At 40.6% G+C, this 26047-nt stretch overlaps 1 protein-coding gene across 8 annotated transcripts in view; it reads left to right on the top strand.

Moving 5' to 3' along the window:
- The window catches only part of MOB3B (MOB kinase activator 3B), a 133817-nt gene extending 108107 nt beyond the window's left edge, over positions 1-25710 (top strand). For 4 of the 8 annotated variants that reach the window (XM_033010001.2, XM_033010000.2, XM_033009999.2 and 1 more), the window contains 2 exons: positions 279-481; positions 24751-25710. In XM_033010001.2, coding sequence (XP_032865892.2) covers positions 279-481; positions 24751-25164 — 617 coding nt within the window. In that variant the 3' untranslated portion in view covers positions 25165-25710. Of the gene's footprint in view, positions 1-278; positions 482-12794; positions 12967-22339 lie in introns of all 8 variants that reach the window. The other 4 variants (XR_006164839.1, XR_006164840.1, XM_042787634.1 and 1 more) reach the window with 4 other exon arrangements.
- Positions 25711-26047: the final 337 nt, after the last annotated feature.

The raw sequence follows: 26047 nt of genomic DNA, 5'->3' as shown, positions 1-26047 counted from the left end.
AATTGTATTTCTGAACGTTATAATACTTGATTCATTAAATTATTCAGGGAAAAAGGACCAATACCTGTGGGTCTCGATCCGTTAAAGTTGCTTAAGTATTTGATTATCTTTGGTGCTAGCAGTCAGAGAAATGTATGCATTAGGTGATCTTCTGGATTGGAAGGCAGGCCTAGGAAGTCATACCTAGTTTGCAGTTACAAACTCATGCTTTGCTCCAAAGCTGTTGTATTGGCAGGATGACAGGATGGTTATGATGACTCCTCCTTCTCTATCCACAGGTGTTCCCTTTCCAAAGAATTTCCTTCAGATCTGCAAGAAGATACTCTGCCGGCTTTTTCGGGTGTTTGTTCATGTCTACATCCATCACTTCGACCGCATCATCCTCATGGGGGCTGAGGCCCACGTCAATACCTGTTACAAGCATTTTTATTATTTTGTGACAGAGCTTAACCTCATAGACCGCAAAGAACTAGAGCCTTTGGTAAGTGTGGGGTCTGGGGAAAGCTCTAGGAAATTTTCCTCCTACCTTCACTGATCCTTTCCCACACCTGTTGCAGTGGGTTTCCTCTGGGAATGAGGTCCATGGTTGAACACAGGCAATTTAAAGGGATGAACTCTTGCCTCTGTCCATAGACCTTTTCTATCTGCTGTAATATTTGTGAGATGCTCAGTAGGCTCAGTAGAAAAAGTGCAATGTATTTTGTATGGAAAAATACAAGCTGGGAAATACTGCCATTTGAAAATAGAAGTTCATTTGTCTTATGCTTCTTCTTGTACTATATATTTTATATATAATTTATTCTGCCTTTTTTCATTGGTCAGTAACATCATAGCAGTCACCTGAATGCATGTGAAGGGAACAGTGGTCTATATAGAGGTGAATGGTTTTTTTTTTTTTTTGTTTGTTTGTTTTTTTTTTTTGGTTTTTTTTTTGTTTGGTTGTTTTTTTTATCTTTAAGTAGGTGTTTGTGAAGGTATTGAGTGTGTTAGATCGAGAGCACATTCTGGATCTAAATGAGACAGATGAGGTGAGACAAAGGTTCAGACAATTAGCAGTATAACAAAATGAGACACTTCCTTTGGACTGAAATAGATAAAAAATAAATTAATTGTTTCCAAAAGTAAGGCTCCAGAAATGGAAATACTTCTGCTGTTTCTTGCAAATGCAGATCAAATCAAATTGCAAGCAGAGAAGGAAAAGTAAGGCGTAATTCAGAAAACAGTTTATGTAGAAACCTTCACTATGGGCATTTATCCAACTTTAAAAGGGATCAGGGCAACATTTCTCCATGTGTCAGTATTTGGAAAATACTGTGTCGTAGAGCTTATTGATGAAGTGCTAGAACCACTGGGGTTTATTTTTTTTCCACAGAATCACAGCTGAAGTTGGCTGGCACCTGTAGATATCAGGTAGTCCAAATCCCAGCCCAAAGCAGTGTCACTTAGAGAGGGCTGCCCAGGACCACATCAAGTTTTCAGTTGTTCCATGTAAAGGCACATTGCAAGGGGGTGTATAGCGTAGTTGGTATAAAACACTTCTGAAAGTGTGGCAAAGTGATGTTAGCCTGCATTTCTGCAGGAATTGGAGTTGTTGCAGGTGTGGTACATGTATGTGCTTAAGTTGATTGAAGGAGAGACTGTAAGGTGAGACAAAATAAATGGTCTTGTTTTCAGCAGTTCACAAGGCCTGCTGAAAGATACTGTGTATGGCATGTGTTAGTAACTGGCAATGTATCTGGTTTCTTTCTAGATAGGAAAGCTTAACATGCCACCTAATGTGTCCTAAGGGATAGGAGGCCCTGCAAAAGAGAACTTCCCTCCCAGACTAGTGATCCTAGGTTAGCCATCACCGTTAAGTGCTGTGGATGTGTCATAAGCAAGATACAAGGCAGGTTATCTCAGAGGTAGGAAGAGATGCTATGTTAAGGCCATTGCAAGATCCTTCCTTGCTTTGGAATACAGAGAGCAGAAAAATGATTTAATGCTGCAGCTGGTGGCTAGCAGTATTCCTGCACTAAGCAGACAGATGAAGGATTGGGGCCAGTGTGGTGCAGGAGGTGGCCCCAGTCCAGCAGAAAAGCAAGCTGGAAATGTCTCCAGCTGGTGTGTGCTTTCCCCTTGCATTCCAGCACTCCCACCATTCACAAAATTGTCCTTAGGATCATCATATGATGCAGTATTATTAACTTCACTGGGATGCAGGGTGTCCCAGAAAAATGCTTCACCTCCACTGGGGAGGCACCACGTCAGCAAACTGACAAAGCTCCACCTGCTTTCATCTTTCTGTCCTTAACTTGAGTGGGTGTCAACAGTGTGGAAATGCAGAAAAAAACCCATATGTCTGTATTTTCATCTTCAACTGGGCAGGGAGAAGGGAAGGAGTTGCCAAACAAAAGCAGACATTACAAATAATCTTGAATTTTAATGCGGTAGTTGAGGACAAGCTGTGCCCTGCCAGGCTCACCATGACAGGAAATGAGCTCACATTATCTCCGTTAATTAGAAAATGGGCCAAGATATGATTAAGTAAACAGACTGCTGCATGCTTTAATAAACAGCAAGGCAAATGATTTATCAACATAACTTCAAGAAGGGAGAATAATTAGGGAAACAGGCAATAGATTAATAGTAATATTAGCCTTCAGGACTTATGCTCTTTCTTTAAAGTAGATTTTATCAGCCTTTTGCAGCCCAATGCAGCAGTTATAAAATCAAACTAAGCAAATGAGTCAAATAAGGTTCCCCCTCCCATTTGGGAGCTGCATAACTTCTCTGTTCTGCATTCAAAGAGGGGGCTATAGTTTAAAATGCTGCATATCTTTTTCCCATCCCCATCACTATGTTAATCTGACAGATCCCAAGTCTTTTGTAGAGCTGTTGTATGTGGGGACAAAAAAGGAAACTGGCACAGTCACTGACGCTGCAGGTGGTCCTGAGGGAAAAAGCACATGTCCATTTGGTTAATTTGGGGAAAAAGAAGTCTGAAAGCATATCTGCCCTTTCCTGAAGCTAACAGGCAGATGAAGCAGTCTGCACAGTGAGACCTCTCAGAAGACCTTCAAGGCATGCCTCCATGGGGAGGCTGTCAGGAAATAAGCTAAGGTTTGAATTTTAAGACGTGGCATCAGCTTTGTGCTGTCTGTGTGACTGGCTTTATTTTTCACTGGCAGTAGTTCTCCTTAACTCATGTCTGAGCTTCTCCCCATAGCCAAAACTTTCTAGCAAAGTGATGCTTGTTACCTCCATTCCACCCTCACCCTGTGTAGGTGACTGCTTGTATAGGGTGCTTTAAATGCTTCATCTAAACATGCTTTTTAGTGAGAATCTTAATGCAGCTGCCTCAGCACAGTAACTTACTGTTCAAATGGCAGCCCAGCTATGGCAAGTAATGCCCATCCACCTCCTTCCTGTGATCCCTTTTCTCTAACAATGGATTTCATAGTAAGTAGGACTTAAGAAATGTGCCAGAGTACTTTATAAGCACATCATGAGCAAGGCAGTCTTGGTTCAGGGAACTTTACTTAATTTATTGCCAGTTAAGAAATTTTTTATTCTAGATCTGGGTATTGAGGACAAAAATATAATTAAACAAAACACTTGGTCAGGAAACACCTTTCTTTCTCAGGCTGTAATTCAGTAAAAAACTTCTCTTCTCCCACCTTCTGGGTCTCATTTTACCTTGGTTTTGCTACACATTAACACTCAACTACTCTTAATCCCCTTGGTGATGTGAGGGGCAATGCAGGAGACCTGGGGATGTGTGTACTGCTTCTTGCTTCTTATTTGTTTTCCTCCACTCCAGAATGGGCTTACCGTGGAACACAGTCTCTCCATGGTGTCCCTGCTCTGGTGTGGGTTGCCCATGACCCACATTTTCCTCAGGGGTGTGCTGCTCTGTCACAGGGCATTTGCTTCCAACAGTACGTCTCCAACCGCATCCCCAGCAGTGCCACCAGCCGTGTGTCCTCTCCTCTTAGCAGCTGCTGCTTTCTTAAATACCTGTGAGCAGAACCACCATACGCTTCTCTGGTTGAAAGTTTATCAAATGGTGGGTTATTTGCGGTGGTTTCAGGGACAGCTGAAAGTAGCTGTGACTGGCACATGGCAGTTCATGGCCTCCCACCACAAGTGACCCCTGTAGCCCCCTGCTACCAAAACCCGGACAGTTATGCCCAGTACAGAGCATCCTCTGCAAAGTTAAGTCATACGCAATCTGTTGGTTAAAGCCTTGCTTTCTGTTTCCAGTTTTGTTATGGGTTTCTTGCCTGTCTCTGGGTAATAACTCTCTTCATGATTTTTCCCATGTGGATTATAAGAATATTTAGCATTTGGTAGAATTATTTTTAACCTGAATTCAACAGAGTTTGCAAAGTATTCCGATGCCATGAAATAAGAGTTATAATAAGAGTAGATCTTGCTCCTAGTGCAACTTCTTACCTTCAGCAGCAAGCTGGATAATTGACTCATACAAAAGGTATGGGAGGACCAAAACTTCCTGTGTTCCTTAACTTGACCTTTGTTCATTTGCTTTGAAGTTGCTTTAGGAGTTCCACTGATGAAAACGAGAAGTATGCAGGCACCACACCATCACGCTTCCTAGCTCTGTAGACTTCACATGAAACTAGCAGTCTCTTAGTCTGGGCTCTGAACTACAGATTCAGACCCTTGTTCTCCTTCTCTACCAGGGAAGATTGGGTATCTTCAGAATTGCTTCGTACAACACCTCCTCTCTATTAAAGTATTCTCAATTTATGCAACCTTATACTCCATCCTCACTTGCAAAAGGTGTAGCCCTTTGTAGTTAATATATAACTTGAGACCTGTTTTAATATATTTTCCTGGTACAGGCCACTCAGCTTTTTTACTTTTAAGAAATACAAGCTGCTGTATGCAAGGCAACGTAATCCCTTCCAAATAGTTCTTGATCTCTTTAGCTCAACACAACACAAATCATCATAAATCTGATTTTCCCTTAAAGAGAGGTGAATACCTTCTCTCGTATGCATCACTTTCCATTACTTCCATCTCAGAAGAGAAAGGGTAACTAGCAGGAATAAAGTACTGCTACAGGTAGAGCAGGTCCCCCTAAAGGAATCTATGATCTGAAAGTGTCAAGTGATGTGGCAGCATCAGGTCACAGAAGAAGTTTCTCTGGCATAAATAATATTGTTTCAAAGAAAAATAATTCTTCCTTCCATTCCTCAGTGTGAGGGTATCGGGTGTCTTTTTTAGCAGTAGCTGGTGACCACGTTCAGGTGCTTGGTTTGGCTTGGTGATTGCAGAGCCTGTTTACAGCTGCACTCCAAGCTTAGCTGAAGCAGGCACTGATCCTGTCATGAAACTTGAGGATCAGTGCAGCTACAGCAACATGACCTCTAGAAAGGGTGGGGGGAAGAAAAAACTAAAACCTTCTGAAAAGCAATAAAGTTAATGCCAGAAAGGCATTAAACCACAAAGTGTTTTTTTCTTTCCCCCCAGCAGGAAGGTGCCTGTCAGACAGAGGGACAGAGGCAAAGAACCCAGGAGCTTTACATCTCCTTTGGTCATGAAAGAGCCTTCTGATTCAGAGGCCTTAGAGACTTCTGACTGAATCTCAGTGCAAAGCATTTTGTCAGATAAGCTAGTTGGTGATGCAGCCAAGTCTGCTCCCAACTTCTCATCACTGATCTGTGTGTATTGCAGTATCTTGTTTTGATTTTTAAATCCGTGCACTTTAATTTGCCTGATATTTCACCATGCCTTGTGTTTGTCAAAGTCAAATAAAAAGAAAAAGCAAACATCACCTAAAACTGTGGTGAGATTTCAGTGTTAAATTTGGAGATCTGAGCATGATATAATTCACTTTAAGGAACAAGATTCCCAAGATGCATTTATTTTTTAAAACTTGTGGGAGGTATGGACCTAGCTCTTTTTCTCACTATTGCACATTACTCATTAACATAACCTTAAATTATATCACTAAAGAGGAGTGATAGGGAAAAAAAATATATATTGGGTCTTTTTGCTGTGCAAATCTGTGCAAGGTCAGAGAGGACCTGAGAGTATGTGCAGGGCTTGTATATTCCTTATGTACTCTGAAACTTATGTTCTAATAAAAAAAAATCTAAGTGGCAAACCCAAGTATACTTCATCTCTCCATGGCTACCCAGTTACAAATCTGTGGTAGGGTCAAGCATTCATATTGTGCCAGTGAGCAGTGGAAAGTGATGCCCAAGGGGACCCATCCAAATAGGAAGCAACAATTCACGCAGTTTGAGTACATTTGCTTCTGTCACAGCTATTAAGAACTGTCAAATGCACAAATCTGTTTGCCAGAGATAGCAGTATATGCCGGTTTTGTTTAACCAGTGTCCTCTTACAGAACAAAGAGTACCTTCTGTGCTCTTTCAGAAATATCCAAAAATATATTGCAAACCAGTCAGATTCCCAGCAGATTCCTACATAGCTTTAGGAATTATTGATGGCAGTGAAATCTTCCTGTGAGGACAGGGGAAAAAGACATCAGAATATGATCATGTGCTTTGCTCATTCTCATCTTTTTTTTTTAATAAGTCCCATCCCGTGAAAACTTTGACCTTTTTCTCAGAAGTTGTTTTTTTATAAGCATTTTGCTTATGAGAACAGAAAGTAATAATTGTACTTGAGTGAAGAAAAAGAGAAGGATGTTACTCACATATAACTGTTAAAATGCTGATTTAATTTAGGTGCAGAGACAATCAGCCATGATAGCAAGTAGATAGCAATGGGGCTTGAAGTGATGGCAGTCAGTGGAGCTGAGTGTATAAAAATGATGAAGGTGGTAATTGCCTCCATGAGGATGGAGTTCATCTTCAGGAGAAGCAAAGACAGCAAGGTTTTCTTGCGTTATTCTCCATATTCTCAGTGCAAAAGCTTCCACTGGCTTTATAGCGCAATTGGCTTCTGATAACATTTTCATCCAATATTTGGAGCTGCTTAAATGTAACCATCCAAATGTTGAGGGTTTTTCCCATCTCTATAGAAAACTGTCTGAATGAAATTTCTAGTGCTTGTCCAGGCAGTCTACTAAATAAAATCATGAGTGTTTAATACATTAACCTAATCATTAAACTCTGTTCAGTTGTTTGTGTTTTTTTCTTTTTTTTTTTTTTCCCCCCTCTCTTTTTTCCCCCTAGGAAGCAGTATTGTATATTATTTGCAAAAAACTAGTATGGTCTGGGTGAAAGAAGATTTCAAAGTTAAATGTGTTCAGGAAATTACACAATGAGGTTTGTGTAATAAACATAACTCTACCTTCCTATATTTTATAATTTATTGATGCCTTGATGACACTGACATGAATCTGAGGCACTTTCCTCTCAGTCAGTGAAATTATTCTAAATCTTACCTTAAAATTCAGAGAAAAATCTAGCCCTGCAGTCATAGGTGGTATCTTCATGTGCTGTTTTTCCACCAACACTAGTATTACACAATATACTGCATTGTGTGCTGCTGCAGGGTACTCTGCACCCTATGGATGTATTAATCGACAGGTTTGTAGGCCCATTTAGCAGAACAACCAAAAACCGCAAGGGGAAAAGGAAGAGTTATTTTTGTACTTAAAGCTAGTATGTCAGAAGTGCTGCCATATGTGTGGCATTGTTTGTGAAAAGACAGTGTTTCCATCTCTGGGCCTTTCAGTCAGTATCTTCAATAATGTATTTTTCTAAAAAAATAAATCACTTAAAGTACAGTTCCACAATCATTTTAAGCCAAGATTAATTCAGTCTGAAACTGGAAATGCTAATCCTGCCTTTCCTATCACTGCTCACTGGCTAGTCCTCTCTTCTTCCTTGTGTCAGATCTGGCCTTTGTATTACCATAGTCAGATCTAAGGATGGATCAGCTGAGCACCTTGTGCTCAGCCAAAACTAGTGATTTTCATAGAATCATAGAATGGTTTGGGTTGGAAGGAACCTTTAAAGGTCATCTAGTCTAACCCCCCTGCAATGAGCAGGGGCATCTTCAACTAGATCAGGTAGCTCAGAGCCCCATCTAATCTGGCCTTGAATGTTTTCAGGGATGGGGCATCCACGACCTCTCTTGGCAATCTGTTCCAGTGTTTCACCATCTTCAATGTAGTAAATTTCTTCCTTATATCTAGTCTGAATCTACCTTCTTTTACTTTAAAACCGTTACCCCTTGTCCCCATCTTTCTTATAAGCCTCCTTTAAGTATTGAAAGGCTGCAATAAGATCTCCCCAGAACTTTCTCTTCTCCGGGCTGAACAACCCTAAATCTCAGCCTTTCTTCATAGGAGAGGTGTTCCAGCTCCTTGATGATCTTTGTGTCCTCCTCTGGACTCACTCCAACAGGTGCATGTCTTTCCTGTGCTGAGTACTCCAGAGGTGGACACAGCACTCCAGGTGGGGCCTTACGAGAGCAGAGTAGAGGGGCAGAGCCACTTCCCTCAACCTGCTGGCCACACTTCTTTTATTTCAGCCCAGGATATGATTGGCTTTCTGGGCTGCAAGCACACATTGCCAGCTCATATCCAGATTTTCATCCACCAATATTCCCAACTCCTTCTCTGCAGGGCTGCTCTCAATCCATTCATTGCCCAGTTTGTTCTGATACTGGGGATTTCTCCAACCCAGGTGCATGACCTTGCACTTGTCTTTGTTGAACTTCATGAGGTTCACATGGGCCCACATCTTGAGCTTGTCCAGGTCCCTCTGTATGGTATCCCATCCCTCAGGTGTGTCAACCGCACCACTCAGCTTGGTGTCATCTGTGAACTTGCTGAGAATGCACTTGATCCCACTGTCTGTGTCACTGATGAAGATATTAATCAGTACTGGTAGCAATACGGGCTCCTGAGGAACACCAGTCATCACTGATCTCCATCTGGGCATTTAGCTGTTGACCACTACCCTCCGGATAAGACCATCCAGCCAATTCCTTATCCAGTGAACATTCCACCATCAGATCTATATCTGTCCAATTTAGAGAGAAGGGTGTTACGAGGACCATGTGAAAGGCCTTACAGAAGTCCAGATAGATGACATTCGTAGCTCTTCCTTTGTCCACTGATGTAATCACTCTGTCATAGAATGCTATTTGCTTGATCAGGCAAGACTTGTCCTTAGTGAAGCCATGCTGGCTGTCTCAAATCATATCCCTGTCCTCTATGTGCCTTAGCACAGCTTCTAGAGGGATCTGATCCATGCTCTTCCCAGGCACAGAGGTGAGACTGACAGGTTGGTAGTTCCCAGGGTCCTCCTTTCTACTCTTTTTAAAAATGGGTGCAATGTTTCCCTTTTTCCAGTCACCAGAGACTTTGCCTGACTCCTATGACTTTTCAAATAATCACGGAGAGTGGCTTGGCAGCTACATCAGCCAGTTCCCTCAGGACTCTGGAATGCATCTCATTGGGTCCCATAGACTTATGTATGTTCAGGTGCCTCAGGTGGTCACAAACGTGATCTTCTCTTACAGTAGGAGGGACTTTACTCCCCCAGTCCCTGCCTTGAGATCCATCCACTCAAGAGGTGTGGGAAGAGAGACTGGCAGTGAAGACTGAGGCAAAAAAGTTTTTGCGTACCTCAGCCTTCTTCTCATCTGCTGTTATGAGTTTACCAGTCATGTTCATCTAGGAGGGTACACTTTTTTTGACATTTCTTTTCTGGCTGACATACCTGTGGAAGCTCTTCTTATTATTCTTTGCATCCCTTGCCAAGCTCATGTCCAGCCACACCTTGGCCTTCATGACCCCACCCCTACACAGCCAGTCAGCGTCCCTCTGCTCTTCCCAGCATACCTGTCCCTGTTTCCACTGCCTGTGCATTTCCTTATTGCCCCTGAGTTTGACCAGCAGTTTGACTCATCCATGCCAGTTTGCCTTCCTTTCCTGATTTCTTACACCTGGGAATTCATAGGTCTTGTGCTCTATGGAAGGTGGCCTTAAAGATCTGCTAGCAGTGTTCTGCTCCCTTGTCCCTGGGGACAGCTTCCCAGAGTGTCCTATCAACTAACTCCTTGAACAGCTGGAATTTTTGCCAGGGCACTTTTCCGAGCAATTACACACAGCCTAATATTGGTACAAGACAGGTGGTGGAAACATGGAGCTGGGGGAAACGTGATGGTTCGACTGTCACTTTTGTGGCAGCCTGCACTTTTGATGGCACAGACACAGACAAAGGGTTGTCCTTCACTGTGTGCTGGAAGAGTGAGTGTCCCTACCTTCACAGGGGAGTTTGGGCTTGAAGCAGTTGCTAGTGCTAGTTCTGCCAGGTGTTTAGGGGATCACACAGAAGTCAGGATACCAAAACAAGAAGCCTCCCTTTTCACACGAGTTTCTCCAAGCATTCTGTCTGCTTCAGGATGAGCTAATTAGAAGTACTGTAGTCAGGTTGTGTTCAGGTGAACACTTAAGAGTTTCTGTTTTATGCTTTTTGCTTTGCCAGGTCTACAGCAAGGCATAAATACCAGTTCCTCAGCTCTGTCACTACTGTGCATGAGGCCCAAGTAGCAGCTATTACACATCCAATTTCCTACAAACAGTACATCTTTTCACAAAATAATTAGCAGCTTTTCTGCATCTTTGTCTATACCACAGAAAATGTTTACTCATCAAGCAATTCGTTGCCAAAAATGCCACAGACATAGTAGAAATACTATAAACATAGCCTGTCTGGTACTAGCCCCGTCAAACACTCACATTGGAAGAAGTAGTAGCAGGTTTAGCAAAACGTGGTGAGGTATTGGCATTTTGTCAAGGGTACACTCAGATGAAACATGGCTCAGTTAAACAGGGTGATTAAATGAGACTTCTGCGGTCAAATTTTTCAAGGATATATCTTAAAGTATACCTTTCTTAATTCACTTGATTTTTTTTTTTTACAAATTATTATTTTGTCTGCTTAGCTAATTTTTTATGTTTATGATGAAAATGAGAATTTGTGCTTTTCCAGTCCATTTTCTCTGTCTGTCCATTTACAGTCTTCATGAAAGCAGTAGACTGGGAAATATAAATTATTTGCCAGTCAGTAGAGGACAGTTTGAACTCAAAAGCAGAGGAGAATTCATTTCATTAAAGTCACTGTGTTCTTGTTATCACTGTTCTTTATAGTTACCTGATTCTATTTTTATATTGCTGCTCACTGTCATTAAAGTACAGCCCTTCGGATCCTTCTGAAGTATCCTGTATAGTAGCACTTACAAGAAGCAAGACAACAATAGTATTAACACGTTGTTTTAAAGATATCTCTGGCTTTTTATTGTTCTAGACTTCCCAGTGCGTTCTGCATGCTCTCTGGATAGCTACAGGGTTCCCCACTTTAGGCAGGGAGCATAGAAGGTTTAATCTTATTCAGTCATAGATGCTGCTTATCCTCCAGGAGGATAACAGATCATTCCCTAATTGATCTATAGTTAACAGATTCTGACCCAAAAATTTATCACTGAAGCTTCTGTATGAAAACCTTTTCTTTCTACTTTCCTCATGCCTTGCCTTGACATTGGGGCATTCAGAGAGAAAGCTGGCAATCCCCTGTTACTCTGGTAAGACCAGGCAAGCCCAACCCAAATAGCTCCTTCTGGAGAAGCTGACACCTAGTTTTCCGACCCCTTCTCTGATGTGCTTTTGTCTGTCCTCCCACAAAATTGCACACCATACCCACTATGAGATGGAGTTGACTGTCAGCCTCTCTTAATGCAAAATTCACTTGCTAAATATTTACCATGTGCCTTGTAGAAAACTGCCCGACAATTACGTGTGCCAGTAGATGCAAAACTAATACCCAGTATGGATGTACATACAGATAACCAAGTCACAGGTTGTTTACCAATGTGTACGTGTGTGTGTGTGTTCAGTGGCTCTCTTTAGGCAAGTAGTGTAGGCATACAGCTATTCTAAAACTGTTCAAAGTTCAGGTAATCGTGTGTCACCAAGTTGTCACAACTCCTGACATAGGATCCTGCTGACTATTCCGATTTGTCACAGGTGAGGAGAATGCACCTCACTCAAAAGAGAGAGGCAGCAATACATTTTATTGAGTTAGTTCAGTAAGCTCACTGGAATTTAACAAAGTTTAACAGTGGTTTGTCAAGGTTCAGTAAGTTCAATGGCAAGATTCACCTTATTAATTGCTGCATGGAAGAAACATACAAAGGAAAATTGAGTTAGAATGATTCACACAGAGACTGGAGACACAAAGGGTAAGGAAAACCCTCCAGCTGAGTCACTTGCTTTCTAAACTCCTTATGTAGACTAGGTGCAGCGAGGTCCAATCTTAGTCTCAGACTTGGAGCACAGTTTGTGTCTAATGGAATTATCTATACAAAGTTCATAAGAATTAATATTGAGCAGCTATATGAATTAGTAAAGTTTCGTTAGTTAGTGTTAATTCAGCACACTGTCAGTCACTTACCAAGGTTCTGTTACGAGTAAGGGGTCTCTCCACCTTGGGCAAGGAAGGATCTCTTGATCTCAGGTAAGGAATGTCAAACGTTGAGAGGCATCCCTGCTGAAGGGCAGAGTCACCTGACATGCAGTCCGGTTGCAATTCTGAGACAACTCAGATTGGGCTCATCCAAAGCTCTGTCACTGGTGACAGGTCTCTCTGCCTTGAGAAGTGACCTCGAGAGGGATCCCAGCTCAAGGGGACATCGCCGCCGCGCAGCCACGCTGCCTGGCAGGGAGAGCTCAAAGAAGGCTCACTTAGGCTGCCGTATTTATGGAATAAAGTGTTTGGCTCATAGTCAAATTACATGCAATGGGAAAGGCATGCATGAGACTCCTTGTACCCACAGCTTTCTTTGTTCCTTTCTGAAAGAGTCTTGGAGAAGCCACCTGCTCTTCACATGGTAATGGCATGATTGGTGTTCCAAGCTCATCTGCACTGATGCTCACTGTGTCACTCTGCTCCTTCGTGGGTTTCCTATTGGGGTTCTTGGCCCGGCTACAGCTCAGGCCTTTGCCTCCTTTGGAGCCTGCACCAAATTACTGTGAGTTTGGGTAAGCGGTTGAATGCCTCTGTCATACAAGTACAATTCGAAATATGAAATTTATCTAACAATATAATTATCCTACATGTTGTTCCTTATAGCTGCTTTAAATTTTGTTGCTCATCACAAAGTAGTGGAGTGGCTTATTACTTATTCAGGTATTATCCAAAATTAGATAAATATTCATTGAGCCAACTTTAAAGTAGGCATCATTTTCTTTCAGTTTTTTTGCCCTGATTGATTGCTTTAGTAAAAGTGTCCCCATGTCCCCATTCAGGCAAGTCTTGTTACTGCTGCAGAGTAGCCAGCAGTATTTTTTTCTTCCAAAACACCCCACAACAACAACAACCAAAAAAAAATAAAAAAAAAGAGAAGAAACCAAGTATTCCCGGCCCCCAGTCAAGTTTTTCTACTTCAACAAGATATGGTAGTAATATCCAACAGGATTTCTTTTACATGGTACAAATGATGAGAATGTCTCGACAACAGTGGCTAAATAAATGCCGTCTTTTCCATCTCCTCTATTTCCTGCAAGAAATTAGGGGAGAGATGAGAACTCTGGGATTTAACATTCCTGAAAAATAGGATTCTCAACTTTGATACTCAAAGAAAGCAGAGTCATAAGATGCACTGCAGTGCCAGAGTTTCTGAGTAAATATTTTTTGGCATGCATGTTTTTAATGACTTTATTTATAACATCAGCTGCTTTGCTTTCACTGAACCTAAGCACAGACTGCTGAGAACAGGAGAACAGAAGGACTTTCCTACTGACAATTTTCTGTGTGTCATCAAATCATCAGAGGTTTTGGAGTGGTTCCCTTTGGTGCTCTGGATTAACCGCTCTGCCGTCTCATGCTTTGTCACAATTATCTCTCTTTTGCAGGTACGTAAATACAGGTGTCTGTTGCTGGTGAGGAGTACACCACATAAATCCTGTTTTAAAGTTTAACTGGTGAATGTAAATTATAGTGTGTTGAATAAAAAGGACTCCTCCAAATTAATCCACGTTTCATAGTTTGCAATAAACATCGTATTTGTACTTCAGAGAGATTATTAATAGAAGGTAAAAAGAGTTATAGTTAACAGTCCAGAATAAAGCAAGAACAAGAAACATTTGAAGAACCTTATTCCTCCAGATGTCTTCAATTTTGCAAAACATTAAAAGAGCAGAAACTAACTGCAAAATAGCATCCAATACTTTTGCATTTCTTTTTTTCCTTTTTTTTTTTTTTTTCAACAGTGAGCTCCTACGAGATTGCTAAGTCATGACACACAAAAAATCTTTTCCGGAATTATTTAACTCATTTTGAGCTTCTGATGAGTTAATGTGGAATCTTGCCTGGTCAGTAGGTTGTTGCTCTGTGCTAGCTCAGTATGTGTGGGGAGTAGCTGGCTTGGTTATATCAACAAGGAGAAAAAGCAGAATAGAAGGTGGTAACTGGTTACAAAACCACAAAATATGACAGGGGCATTCCGCCTCATGTGTGATACAGAAAAGGAATTTGAAACTATTTGCTTTATAATGGATACATAAGTGTTTCTTCTACTCTACTCCTGTGAGCTTTCTGAACATGGACTTGCCTCTGTGTTTAAATTCTAAGTTGAATCAGAGCCAAAATTACTCCTTAGTAACCACAACGTGATACCTTTCTCTCCCTTTTCTAGTAACTTGTAGCCAATGCGAATCAGAGTTGCAGTTCACGCCCCATCGAGTAAACACCCTGCAGAAGGCACTGTAGGTAGAATCAGAAAGTGGCAAAACTGTTAACTGTTTAATTAAATAAGCTTTTCTGTCTGTAATTTGTATGGGCCCATTTGCACTATTTCTTATACTGATTAGCAAAAGGGGTTCTTGCTGATTGTGCTCTGTGTGGAAGGCAGAGACTGGAAAAAGCTTTTTCACCAGCATTGTGAGAACTGTGATGGGAGCTTGTCCACCATCGTTCCTGTAATGCTTTTGGAAATGCTTTTCTCCTAACTGCATTAGCATCTCAACTGTTCTTATTATTATGGAAAGAACAACTGCTGTTCATTATCTTCAGTAAGATATCATCTTCCCAGTTTAGATAAATCCTGTGTTTCTCTGAATAACATACATCAGCTGCCCTTACTGGACTGCAACAGGGAGGCAATCTGCTGCTTGAGGGTTGTCAATTTTCACAAAAAAAAATAAAAATAAAAGACTGTTTAAAAAAACCCAACAGCAGCAAAACTTGAGATTACCTAGAACTCAAAGCAATTTGAAATTTTGCATAACTGTTTGAAAAATATCTATAATTTCCTTTCTGTGACACTTGATGGCATAATCCAGTAGTCTAACTGGCATCAGAAGGCAATTGTGAAGACATGGTTAAGAATAAGTTTCAGGAAAACTATTTACCTAAATAAAAATATGTATTTTCATAATTTGAACAGTACTTGTTGAGTGACTCTGTTAGTTTTATTGAGTGCTGGATTGGGCTGTTATTATTCTTTCTGAACCCACATGAACCAGAAAACGCAGAAATATCAAGTCCAATTTTTCTAACTGCCAAAAGAAAAAAAAATCTAGTGCCACACAAACTTGTCAGCTTTGTTAAAAAAAAAAAAAATAAAAGGAAATATGTATTTATGTATTTATTGTCCCATATAAATAGATTTGTTAGTGTATAAAATTATTTCTGTAAAATACCTACTATATACCACAAAATTGTGTTTCATAGTGGAGAACTAATTTTATACTAGAGATAGTGTTACTGTTTGCTTATTCACTCTACATGACCTCAGTGCCAAAAGCAGCACATTTAAAATCCATTTAATAGGGTAAGGTATGCTAAAACCAACCACAGAAGGACTTGTACTTTATTGTTACAGAAGACAAAAACATGCAGAAGGTTAAAGTACCTCCTTGGAATACGATGCCTTTAAGCAAGTCAGTTATTCAAATGCATGTTCTGTGTATCTACCTGGATCTAACCCTACTGACAGGTACATTTTGCAGTCTAATTTCTTGATCCTGTTCCCACTTGCAGTCAGGTCATAAAATGCCTTTGTCATCAGTGATAAAGGATTATATTTGCAGACAGGAGTATTATCTGTGTTCTGCAAACATCACCATCCAAATTCAGGAGTAATCAACTAGGATTATTATCAGGTCATCCTTAGCGTCAGAATAACTACACTGAAGCCAAACATATTATAAAAGAGATTAAAGTAGTCCTGTGCATCATGATAATTGAGACTCATTCAAGTGGAAGGCATCCCAAAACTTAACAAAGGAGATACCCAAATGATCAATATGCCTACTGGATAGCAATTACCAGTCTTGTTTTTTTCTGTAAGTATACAGAGACAGGGACAACTAAAGAAGTAGAGGAAATTTTGTTAGTAACTTTGGTGAAAACAATTTCTAAATGAAGATTCAAGACATGGCTCTAACTAAAAATGCTGGATAAAAAAGGGAGTTTTCCAAATTGCTTAAATGTTACAAATCTGGCTTCAATTCCTATCCTGGTCAATTAGCTGTCTGAATAAAAATTAGTTGTGCAGCACAGGATCTTAGACTGCATGGTCTGTGCTATCCCATAGTAAATAGCCTGTTTTGTGGCCAAGATACAAAGAGCTTTGCCTGCATGATGATTATTTGTGAACTGTTGAAATCTTTGTGAAAAAAAAAAAAAAAAAAAGTTGCAGAAATAATAGCCATTTGTGCTTTGAAGAACAGTATGTAAAATGTTCTTTTAAGTCTTTTACTTCTTCATCTACTTATCCAGTGGTTCTGATTCGAACAACGAAAAGACTGTGAATGGGCTCCATAGGCACATCACTGAGCCTCTGTGTATATATGGGATTTCCCTTGGATGTGGCTTGATTTTCTGTCTGTGAGAGTAGTGAAGAGAAAGGTATGTCCCAGTGATGTTGGTGTCTGCTCCAGCAGAGCCTTCTAATTGTGAACTACCTATCAGAAGGGTTGTTTCTGTATTGCCTTCCTGCCCACTATCTTGTATTTATTTACAGGATTGTTACACAGGTACTAAGTTCCTTAATCATAAGAACACAGTTAAGGCTGGGCAATGTTTTTTTGGGGGTTGCAGTGCTTGAAGACATGAGTACATGACAGGCTACATGTGGAAAGTTGTTTTCTCTAAGTCGATAAGCTGGGACAAGTGAGTTGGACATGGCCTCCATTGCTGGTATCTCCTTGATGTCAGCCACTTGGACAAGTCTTCCAAGCTGCTGCATACCTGCAGGCAGGGCACCCCAGCCTGTCGGAAAGTAATACATGTCCTCTAGCCACTTCTCTGCTGAGACACTTGTATCCAAATCTCAAACCCTCACAATGTTTAAAACAGTTGCCAAAGGGCTAAAGCAAGCTATTGTCACATCATCCTGAGCCTTGCCAACCAGCAGCAGGAGGTGGTCACGAGGGGCAATGCCAAGCCCCACTCGGCTGCGGTTTGGGGAGCTGGAAGTGAGCGTTGGACACAAGCACTGAATGAAGATTCAAATCTTTAAAGCAGCCCTGGCTTTAGTGAAGGTGATTATTGCATTTATTATTTTTTCTGGTGTTCATATAGAATACTGTTATTTATACTATTTACTCATATCACCTCACCTACTTTTCCATCTGGTTTTGCACAAGACAGAATGCAGACCCCTTGCTTCCATTAAATACTGGTACAAAGGTGATGTCTGGTGATTTTGTGCCTTATGTTTTGCCAACTCCATATTTGATTTGTGCAAGCCTTGAAACACCGTTTTCTTAGAAGAACAGGATTCTTTATTGGAGAGCTCATTCTTATACCTCGTTCAGATTTGAGTAGCATTTCCCCATAGGTAGGTTTGTCCCATTAAAAAAAGATTTCTTTATCTACTTATGCATTCTGTAAGATATCAGATTTTCCCATTATTTTCCTGCTTTATTTAAAGGTGAACTGAGGAATGTAAATTAAAATAGTTAGGTGTAGATTTATGTACTAAATATACCAGACATGCATGTTAGAGCAGTAGGGAGTGGAAAGGAGCAGACAACCATCAGAGATAAAGATTGATTGCCTTTTATAAGATTATGTGTCGGTTTCTTCCCTTCCGGGAAATCATGTTGGTACTCCTTGAAAAATATTGGGGAATGCATCTGTCTGTGAAATCACAAATACTAACAAAACAGACAGATTTCTGGTGCTTACAAAGTAGCTTGTTAGTGTTAACTCCAGCAAATGAGGGAATACTTTAGGGACTTGACAAAGAATAGCAAATGTTTCTCTTTAAGTTACTTGGAAGTTAGTTCTGTGTTGAACTCTTCTCAGTGGCTGGTTTGTGGGCATATTCAACACACATGCTCTGGAATTTCTTGTAATTTGTTTTCAAGAGGAACCACATCTGGTATCAAAAGCTCTGGTATGGAGAGTTTCTGTTAAAGATGTTTTGGGTGTTTAGTCAGCAGAGAAAGACTTTGAAAGTTTTAAATATCTTTAAAAATGTTTGTGTATGCCTGTCTGTGTCTCTGTGTCTGATTTTCTAATTTGCCTGTTTAGTCTGTATATTTCATTTAATATCCAGCTGGGACTGGGTATTGTAGTACCTTAAGCCAAACAGTCAGCATTTCCAGTCTTCTTGCCTTCCCAGAAGAGTCAGTCAACAGCTAATTGTCATTTCCCATGTTTGGGAAGTACCCTTATCTGCTTTTAGTTGATAATTATTAGTCAAGAACATACCTCTACACCTTTCCCAAATTAAAATGAACAGTAAAGTTTCAGAGAAGCACAAACCCAGGAGGACTCAGGAAACAAGGAAGAAGACTCAACTCTGAGTTTGTGTTAAAGGCAGTGCTCACGTAATGGCTGTGCAACACCAGAATCACTAAGGAGCCAGATCTCTGACGAGGTTTGAGGGGACTTCTCTGATGAGCTAAGTGGAGCGGGACTGTGTGCTAAGTTCCCTGGTGCCCATCAGAATCAGTGAGAGATTTTCCAGCAGGCTCTGTGAGGAGTGGGTGATTAGTTTTTAACGGTAAGTATCTCAGAGAGAGCGTTTGGCAAGTAGGAGCGGTTTGTTCTGTGAAAGGCTCAGCAGTAGGCTCCGCAGAACAGCAAGCTTCGTGATGCTGCCTGGCCGAGACTGGATGCTGTGGGTATGACCCTTCTTCTCATTCTCACCAGCATGTTGAGTTAAGCTTTGCCAGTTTCAGAATTATATCAGTCTCTTTGAGAAACCATTTTCCATTTATTTTTCTTCCTTATTGTAAATTCCTCTCAGCAAAAATAAAATAAAACAAGTAGAAGTAAGCCACGCCCACAAACCATGTACCAATTCACTGTTATAAGGATCATGTTGGTTTTGGTTTTGGCTTTGTTGTTTTTTTGTTTTTTTTTTTGTTTTTTTTTAAAAAAAAAGCACATCTAGTTCATTGTCATTGGCTGAAATCAGTCAAAGCTTAGACACACACAAGCAGGAGTGCAATGTGACCTGTACTTGTGTCCTTCACTTACTGCTAACAATATACGTCAATATAGCAAAAGTTTGTGTTCATTGAGGATGATGACGTTTAGTAAGTTTTAACATTTTTCTGACTTTACAACTTCGATGAGCATTTCCAAACCCGAAGCCAAGCAAGTGTTCGAACAGAAGGCCTGTTAAGTAGAAGCAGGGAGAAAACTGCAGAGCTATTTGCAGCAACATTCTCCTGACAGAGTCGGGGGAATAGAATTTAGGGAGAAGACAGTGGATGTAATTGACCATGAATATGACCATGTAATGAAACAAAAATCAAGAAATGAAGGGAGGGGGAGACTTGGGGAGAATTTTTATTAGTATAAAAAAAAATTCTGCCTCTACGTGAAAGTAATGGCATGGTAGGTTCATGCGTCATGACCCTTGAGCCGTGAAACACAGCTGCACATAGCTGAAATTCACATGGCAGACTGGTTTAAAGCCCTCTAGTTTACATCTCTTGCATAGATTATCTAGGCTCCTACTCTTTCCTTTGCCTGGATACACTTATCCATGGCTAAACTCCTGCCTCTGATGCTGTTTTTTTTAACTTTAAGGTAAAAATGGAGACGCATTTTGCATGTTGAAGATGTTGCTTAGGATGCTTTATTCTTCTATCAGGAGACAGTTTGCCTCTCACTGCTCCTGAAGGAGGGTGGCTGAGATTACAGTAACTGATACTATCCAGATTACCTTATTTACTGCTTTTCTAACAGGATAAGATGCTGCTGTCTGACTGCAGAGAGCTGTTTACCAGCAACTGCAGAAAGAAGTGGTGGTGCTCTACCTCACAGACCTATCAGCTATGGTTATTTGGAGTACAGTATGGATGTGTGGACACTGAGTATGTGTAAATTTAGGGGTCTGCAAAGGTTAATGCTGCCTCGAGAAACATTAGCACTTAAGTAATCTTCAGGTAAGGGAAATAAAAGAATAATGTAAAATCCATGAAGAAAATACAGACTTTGTCAATGAGTCTGTGTTTTTGTTCCTTTCTACTTGCAGCAGATTTTGCTGAGGAAGCTGCAGAATCGTCCCTGCAATGCATGTGCTTCCTCAGCCCATAGCAAAGAGCCTGGCACCACAAGCCTGGCAGCACCCTGCGGAGACAGCTCGGGGTGCAGACCACTGGGGAGCAGCAAGGGCAGCACCTGGCATCCTTGGCTGAGAAAACCAGCTTTGGAAACAGTGCCAGACCTTGTCAGTAAAACTTCTGTGTGGTGGCAAACCACATCAGGGTTTATGGGCCCTGCCCTGCCTTGCACTCCTTGGGAAGAGCTTCCTGAGGGCTTTGGATCAAACCAAGTGCTGCTGGATTTTACCAGCTTCTAGAGACCTACTTTGATCGGAGCTTCTTATCATGATGTTGATGTAGTATTAAATTATATGCTGCTCTTCAGCATTTCCTAGCACAGTTGCTGTTTCCAATCTCTCAAAGAAGAGGGAGAGGCATTTTGTATCTGCTTATGTATAAAACAATAGGAAGCTGTCCAGCAGTGTGCTGAATTACATTAAGTTCTGCATTTGGCATTTGTTACTTAGAAGGAATAAGCCTAATTACAGCTGTTTAAAAGGAAACACAAAAAAAAAAAAAAAAAAAACAAAAAAACCAAAACAAAACAAAACAAAACCCCACAAAACATTCAAGACAAAAAAGAGACAGATTTTTCCATCACATTCACCTTTGCCACCTTTAACAAATTAGAGGATAAGCAACTACTAGTTCATATTACCGTATGGATCGCTGTGAAGATATTACTCTATAAATTACTGTACTAATTGCCATTGTCTTTATAACAGCTGCAGATGACAGTATTCCATTCTGCTACATGCATGACAGCAAAATAACAAGTGTTGCAAAATAGTTTATGAATCCACAAGAACTGAAAACTAGTTAAAGCTCTGGAAGGGGAAGGAGGTCCTACAATTCTGCATAGGATTCTAGGTGGAGAAATGATCTGTTAATCACAGTGTAAGATACAGTTACAAGACTGTCAGGAGGCCCTTCACATTAGGTGTTAATGATCTTATAAATAATAACAAATTGTTGAAGCAAGTTAAGAAGATTTGCAGAGACTTCTGATAACTTGGTAACTCTAAATAGATTTTCCGAGGGAAATGCTGTATGGTCTGGAGACACTATGGAAGAGGACCTAAAGAGACAACCTGCACAACTGCGATGACCCTTAGGTGTGGCAGCCCTTCAGCCTTGAGAGCAAACAGCACACATTTATGCCATGTATGTGCATGACTGTTGGACAGACTATCTGATACATCTGTCCAGAAAATCTGCTGACTAATATGGAGAGTTTTATAGAAGGAGCAGGCAGTTACCAGAAAGTTGGTATTGGAGTGCCTGTACATCAGATCAAAGAAAATCTTGTATGGATCCCAGACCCCATTTCCTAATGGAATCCGTGAATACTCCAAGACCCCATCCTAGAGACAAATGTCACAACTCTGGTCAAGTCTTAAAGAAGATTTGTCTCCATGTTCCCTTTGTGTCCATGTGCAGGCAGAAATAACGAGGCAATGAATTTATCTCCATGTTTCCTGTTGGCTGCAGGTTCAATGACGACGATTGGAATCATTTTTCTTACATTAAATTAAAAGGTTTCTTGCTTTTTCAGGTGATTTATTTCCTCTTCATGGGATGCAGCTCCATTTAACTGACATGGCTAGGGAATTAGTAGGGTATTAAAGCTGTCAAAAATGACAAAATGCTGCATGCTAATTGCCAGTTATGTTCATTGACCTTGAAAGTGATGGAGAGAAGCAGAACCATGGTGGCATATAAAACCACGTAAATTTGCAGAGATGCAGAAATGTTAACTGCGAGGACGTGTGTGCACACTTTACAGCAAAAGTGCTATTTGCTTTTTAATCTCCCCTTCTTGTTTTGCAGAAAGAGATGACAACCAGGATGTGTCATTAAAAAGCTGCCCACTGAAGAAAAGTGAAGTCCAATTTCCTTCTTACTGCAGCATTCAAGAACGTGACAGCCCTCATGGGTTGAGCCTGCTTGTTAATCCATGAAAGCAGGAAAGTTGGGAACCACAATTACTTCCACAAATCTCATCGCTGTCAGTGTTCTTAACCCTGAATATGCTGCTAGGAACCTCGTCTGAGCGACATGGATTATTGAGAAAAAGAAAAAGCAATTTCATCTCAGTTCTAGCTCCTTTGTTAGGGATAAGAACCGCTTCAGCCACAGATGATGACAGGCTATGCTCCTGCTGCTAAAGCTTTACTGAAATTCAGGTCCCTGGGCTGACCTCCAGATTACTTGTTTTGAAATGAAACTGTATTGTTAGCTGCAATGTTCTTTTCTTTTTCTTTTGTTTCTTGGTATGTGCTTTGTTTCCTAAGTGCAGCAGAATATTAAGATGGTCTGCAATAGCAGAAGACTTTTAGCCTTTAACCCACCGCACCCCTCACCAGGCCACGCAAGGCTTGGCCACCGTTCCCAAATGCCAGTGAGCCTTGTGTTTCCAGGAACACAGCCCTGTCCTTCAGCTGATCAGGCAGTTTGTGCTTCATTGTGACTCATAATTGGGTGACAAGGGGACAGTTTGTGATCTGTTACATGAGTAGGAATCTAGATATAGCTCTGCAGTGTTGAAGTCTTGTCTTTGAATTCGTACTCATACTGACAGCAAATCTGCTCAGTGTCTCTACATTACATAAAAAAGCAGCTATAGTCAGCATTTTCCTGAAGTACCCTACGAAATGCACCAATCTGTCATGTAATTTGATAGTCCCCTGTCCTCCTCCAAAAGAATCCCTCTCATTCACCTTAAAGTCATATTTTCCGGGAAAAAGAAATTTAATTTTAGTAACTGGGAGGAAGATGTAATTAAAGATGACTAGTACAAAGGTTAGAGCAGGAGGGACTAAGTGAAGGTCTCTGTTGCATCTAAACAGTGTCCAGCAGTGTGGCTTGATTTCCACACTGGACTAACACAACATTTTTTTCCAGTACTCAGTCCAACTTAACTAAGACATGTATGGACAGCCCGGAAGGATCCACTGCAAAAAAAATCAAGTCTTCTATGCCAAATATGCCCTGATAAGAGGCTTTTTTCTAACAAATAAATAAATAAAGCAATACTTAACAGAAAGATCACAAGAGACACACAGCTGAATAAATGGGAATCAACTGGAACACACCTATATATTCTGTGCCTTCTAATGAATTTTGCACACTTGTGTTGTTGTAAAAGATTACTCCCTCCTGAGTAAGTGCTGAGCCCTGCTGCTGCTTTCTCCTCAAGTGAGTTAAGTATGTTTGTATCTTCCAAGACAGGATCAGAGGCAAATCTCGTAGAGTGTCCAGTGATTGCAACATTTAAAATAGAGGGGTAGCAGACACTAAAGAATATCAGCAAACCTTCTCTAGCTTATCATGTGGTACATTCTGATTTGTTTGCCTGCTTGCTTAAAATAAGGCTTGTAAATGTTAGTGATCTGTCCGTGCTGGGACAAAGGACTTTTGTCTGCAAACATTCAGTGTAGCTACGGTGGAGGCTTTTCTGCACCTTTAGAATTATGTAAGCAACATTATCCTTTGCTTTCAAGGGGATGGACTGAATTGTTCCTACCTCCTTCACTGGTCTCTGCAATCAGGTAAATTCTTTGGGGATTGGAATGCACACAAAGATAATTTCTGGCCTGCTGGCACTTTTGCAGGATATAACTAGCTTGTGGAATTCATTGCCACAGCTACTGCTGAGCTTTGTTGCCTCATTTTAAAGAAGATGAGAAATGTTACATCTTTGGAAGAAGGTACGTGGTACATGTGAATGACAACTGCCTGGAATTACAACATCAATTGCATACGAAAGGGTTTCTTGTACTCCTCCAAAGTGCCTGGGCTGTTGCACTTAGGGCAATGGAGCTATAGTCAATGCAGTGCTCTTGAATTTCACTGTGGTCAGTTGCCATCTGGTGTTTTTATGGCTAGGCAGCAGTGCAGTGCTATATTTTAAAGATTAACATGAAGATGCAAATGTGTGGAATTTTGTGCATAAAGATCAAAGTCACTACATAAATTGAAAAACATGTTATGCATAAAATAATTTATTCTTCATTTTATTATGCTACTTACTTTATACTGTTTTGAGTCTATTCACTGTAGGTCAGTTTGAAGATGAAACAGAATTTGTTCCCTGTTACTTTGAATTATTTTTGAATAACCTTTTTGTGAATGCATTAATTTTGTGAATTCATTAATTTGGTGAATGTAAAACTTGTCTGTTGGAATATTTTCATTTTTCTAAACCTATTTTTCTTAAATTCTTGTGTTTCCTTTTCTAGTACAGCACACTGTATGAGGCAAAGGAGGGAAATGCAGAGTTGAACTCTAAAGGATTTGTGTTTGACCTAGTGAAATTTCCTGCAATAGGAAGAACCCATTACAATCCAGGAGCTGAACCAGCCACAGAGAAGTACAAAATGTACTTGTTTTGGTTGCTTACTCTGCTGGGAAGAACATGGAGTTTTCAAGGTGATGAAATAAACCTCCTGCAAGTGGCAGGGTTTTGGCCTTTGGCTGTATATCTCCCAACAGGTACTCTTGCTTCCACCGCAGAGATACCCAGCCACGGCCTGACCATCCCGTGCCATGGGCCATTTCTCCTTTTCCCGTGCCTGGTATTTGATATCCCAATAAGAACAATGTCTGGAACGTGGCATCACTATATCACAGTGTCATATTACCCCTTCCCATAGCGGAGAGAGGGACAGCATCCTCTTGGATCTTGTGCTCAAGGATTCCTACTTCATCAGTTATTTGCTCAAGGCCACATCTGGACAGAATTGTGTTTTCATTGTTAATTGCAGGTCCTGATTTATGTGATTCCTCAGGATATGTAATGAGAACTGAGTTTAATTGTAATTGTATGCAGAGGCACCCATTTCACCTACTGAGAAAAACTTTCTACCTGATCTTACCAATTATGTATGTTCCTAATCATTCCAGCATTTCATATGGTTCTGGGATTTACAGGGGGAAGGGATTGTTGTTTGGGTTTGTTGTTTGGGGTTTTTTTAATCACCTTTCTAGTGTTTCAATCAGGTCTTGTTTTTCTTCCCTAAAAAAACAATTTTTTTTTTTTTTAGTTTGGTACTTATCTTAAGAGATGCTGTTAGTGTTAAGCTTCAAGGCACTATAAGATGGATTGCTTCAGCTGAGTGAGACCACAGTCAGCTTTACTTCAGAGTGTAATCCTGTGATACCAAAATTGCCTTCAGTGATTAAAGACTTAATAGCTTTCATTGATTGTCTCTGTAGTAAGGGATTTTGTAATGAGCTACTTTGTGTGAATATAGACTAGTGTCACTGTAGTGACAAATGTAACGTGAAACAAATCTTGATGTAACCTCCCTTAGGTTTTATGAAGGATGGATACCCATAGTGTATCAGAGGGGATTTTTTTTTTTTTACTGATACACAGCAGTGAAATTGATGATTTCAATCATATCTGAGAGAAGTTGTGTACTTACAAAAACCTGAGTTTTCTCCAAGAACTCAAACTCTAAGCAGCAGAATTTATACTAGACAGTGTATTTGATTCTCCCAACCAATGGATTCATTAAGAACAAGACAGGAAAG

Source organism: Tyto alba, unplaced genomic scaffold (assembly GCF_018691265.1).
Source record: "Tyto alba isolate M040663 unplaced genomic scaffold, T.alba_DEE_v4.0 Super-Scaffold_13, whole genome shotgun sequence".
Lineage (NCBI taxonomy): Eukaryota > Metazoa > Chordata > Aves > Strigiformes > Tytonidae > Tyto > Tyto alba.
Note: the sequence above shows the minus strand (reverse complement) of the source record. Positions and strands in the feature narration are given on the sequence as shown.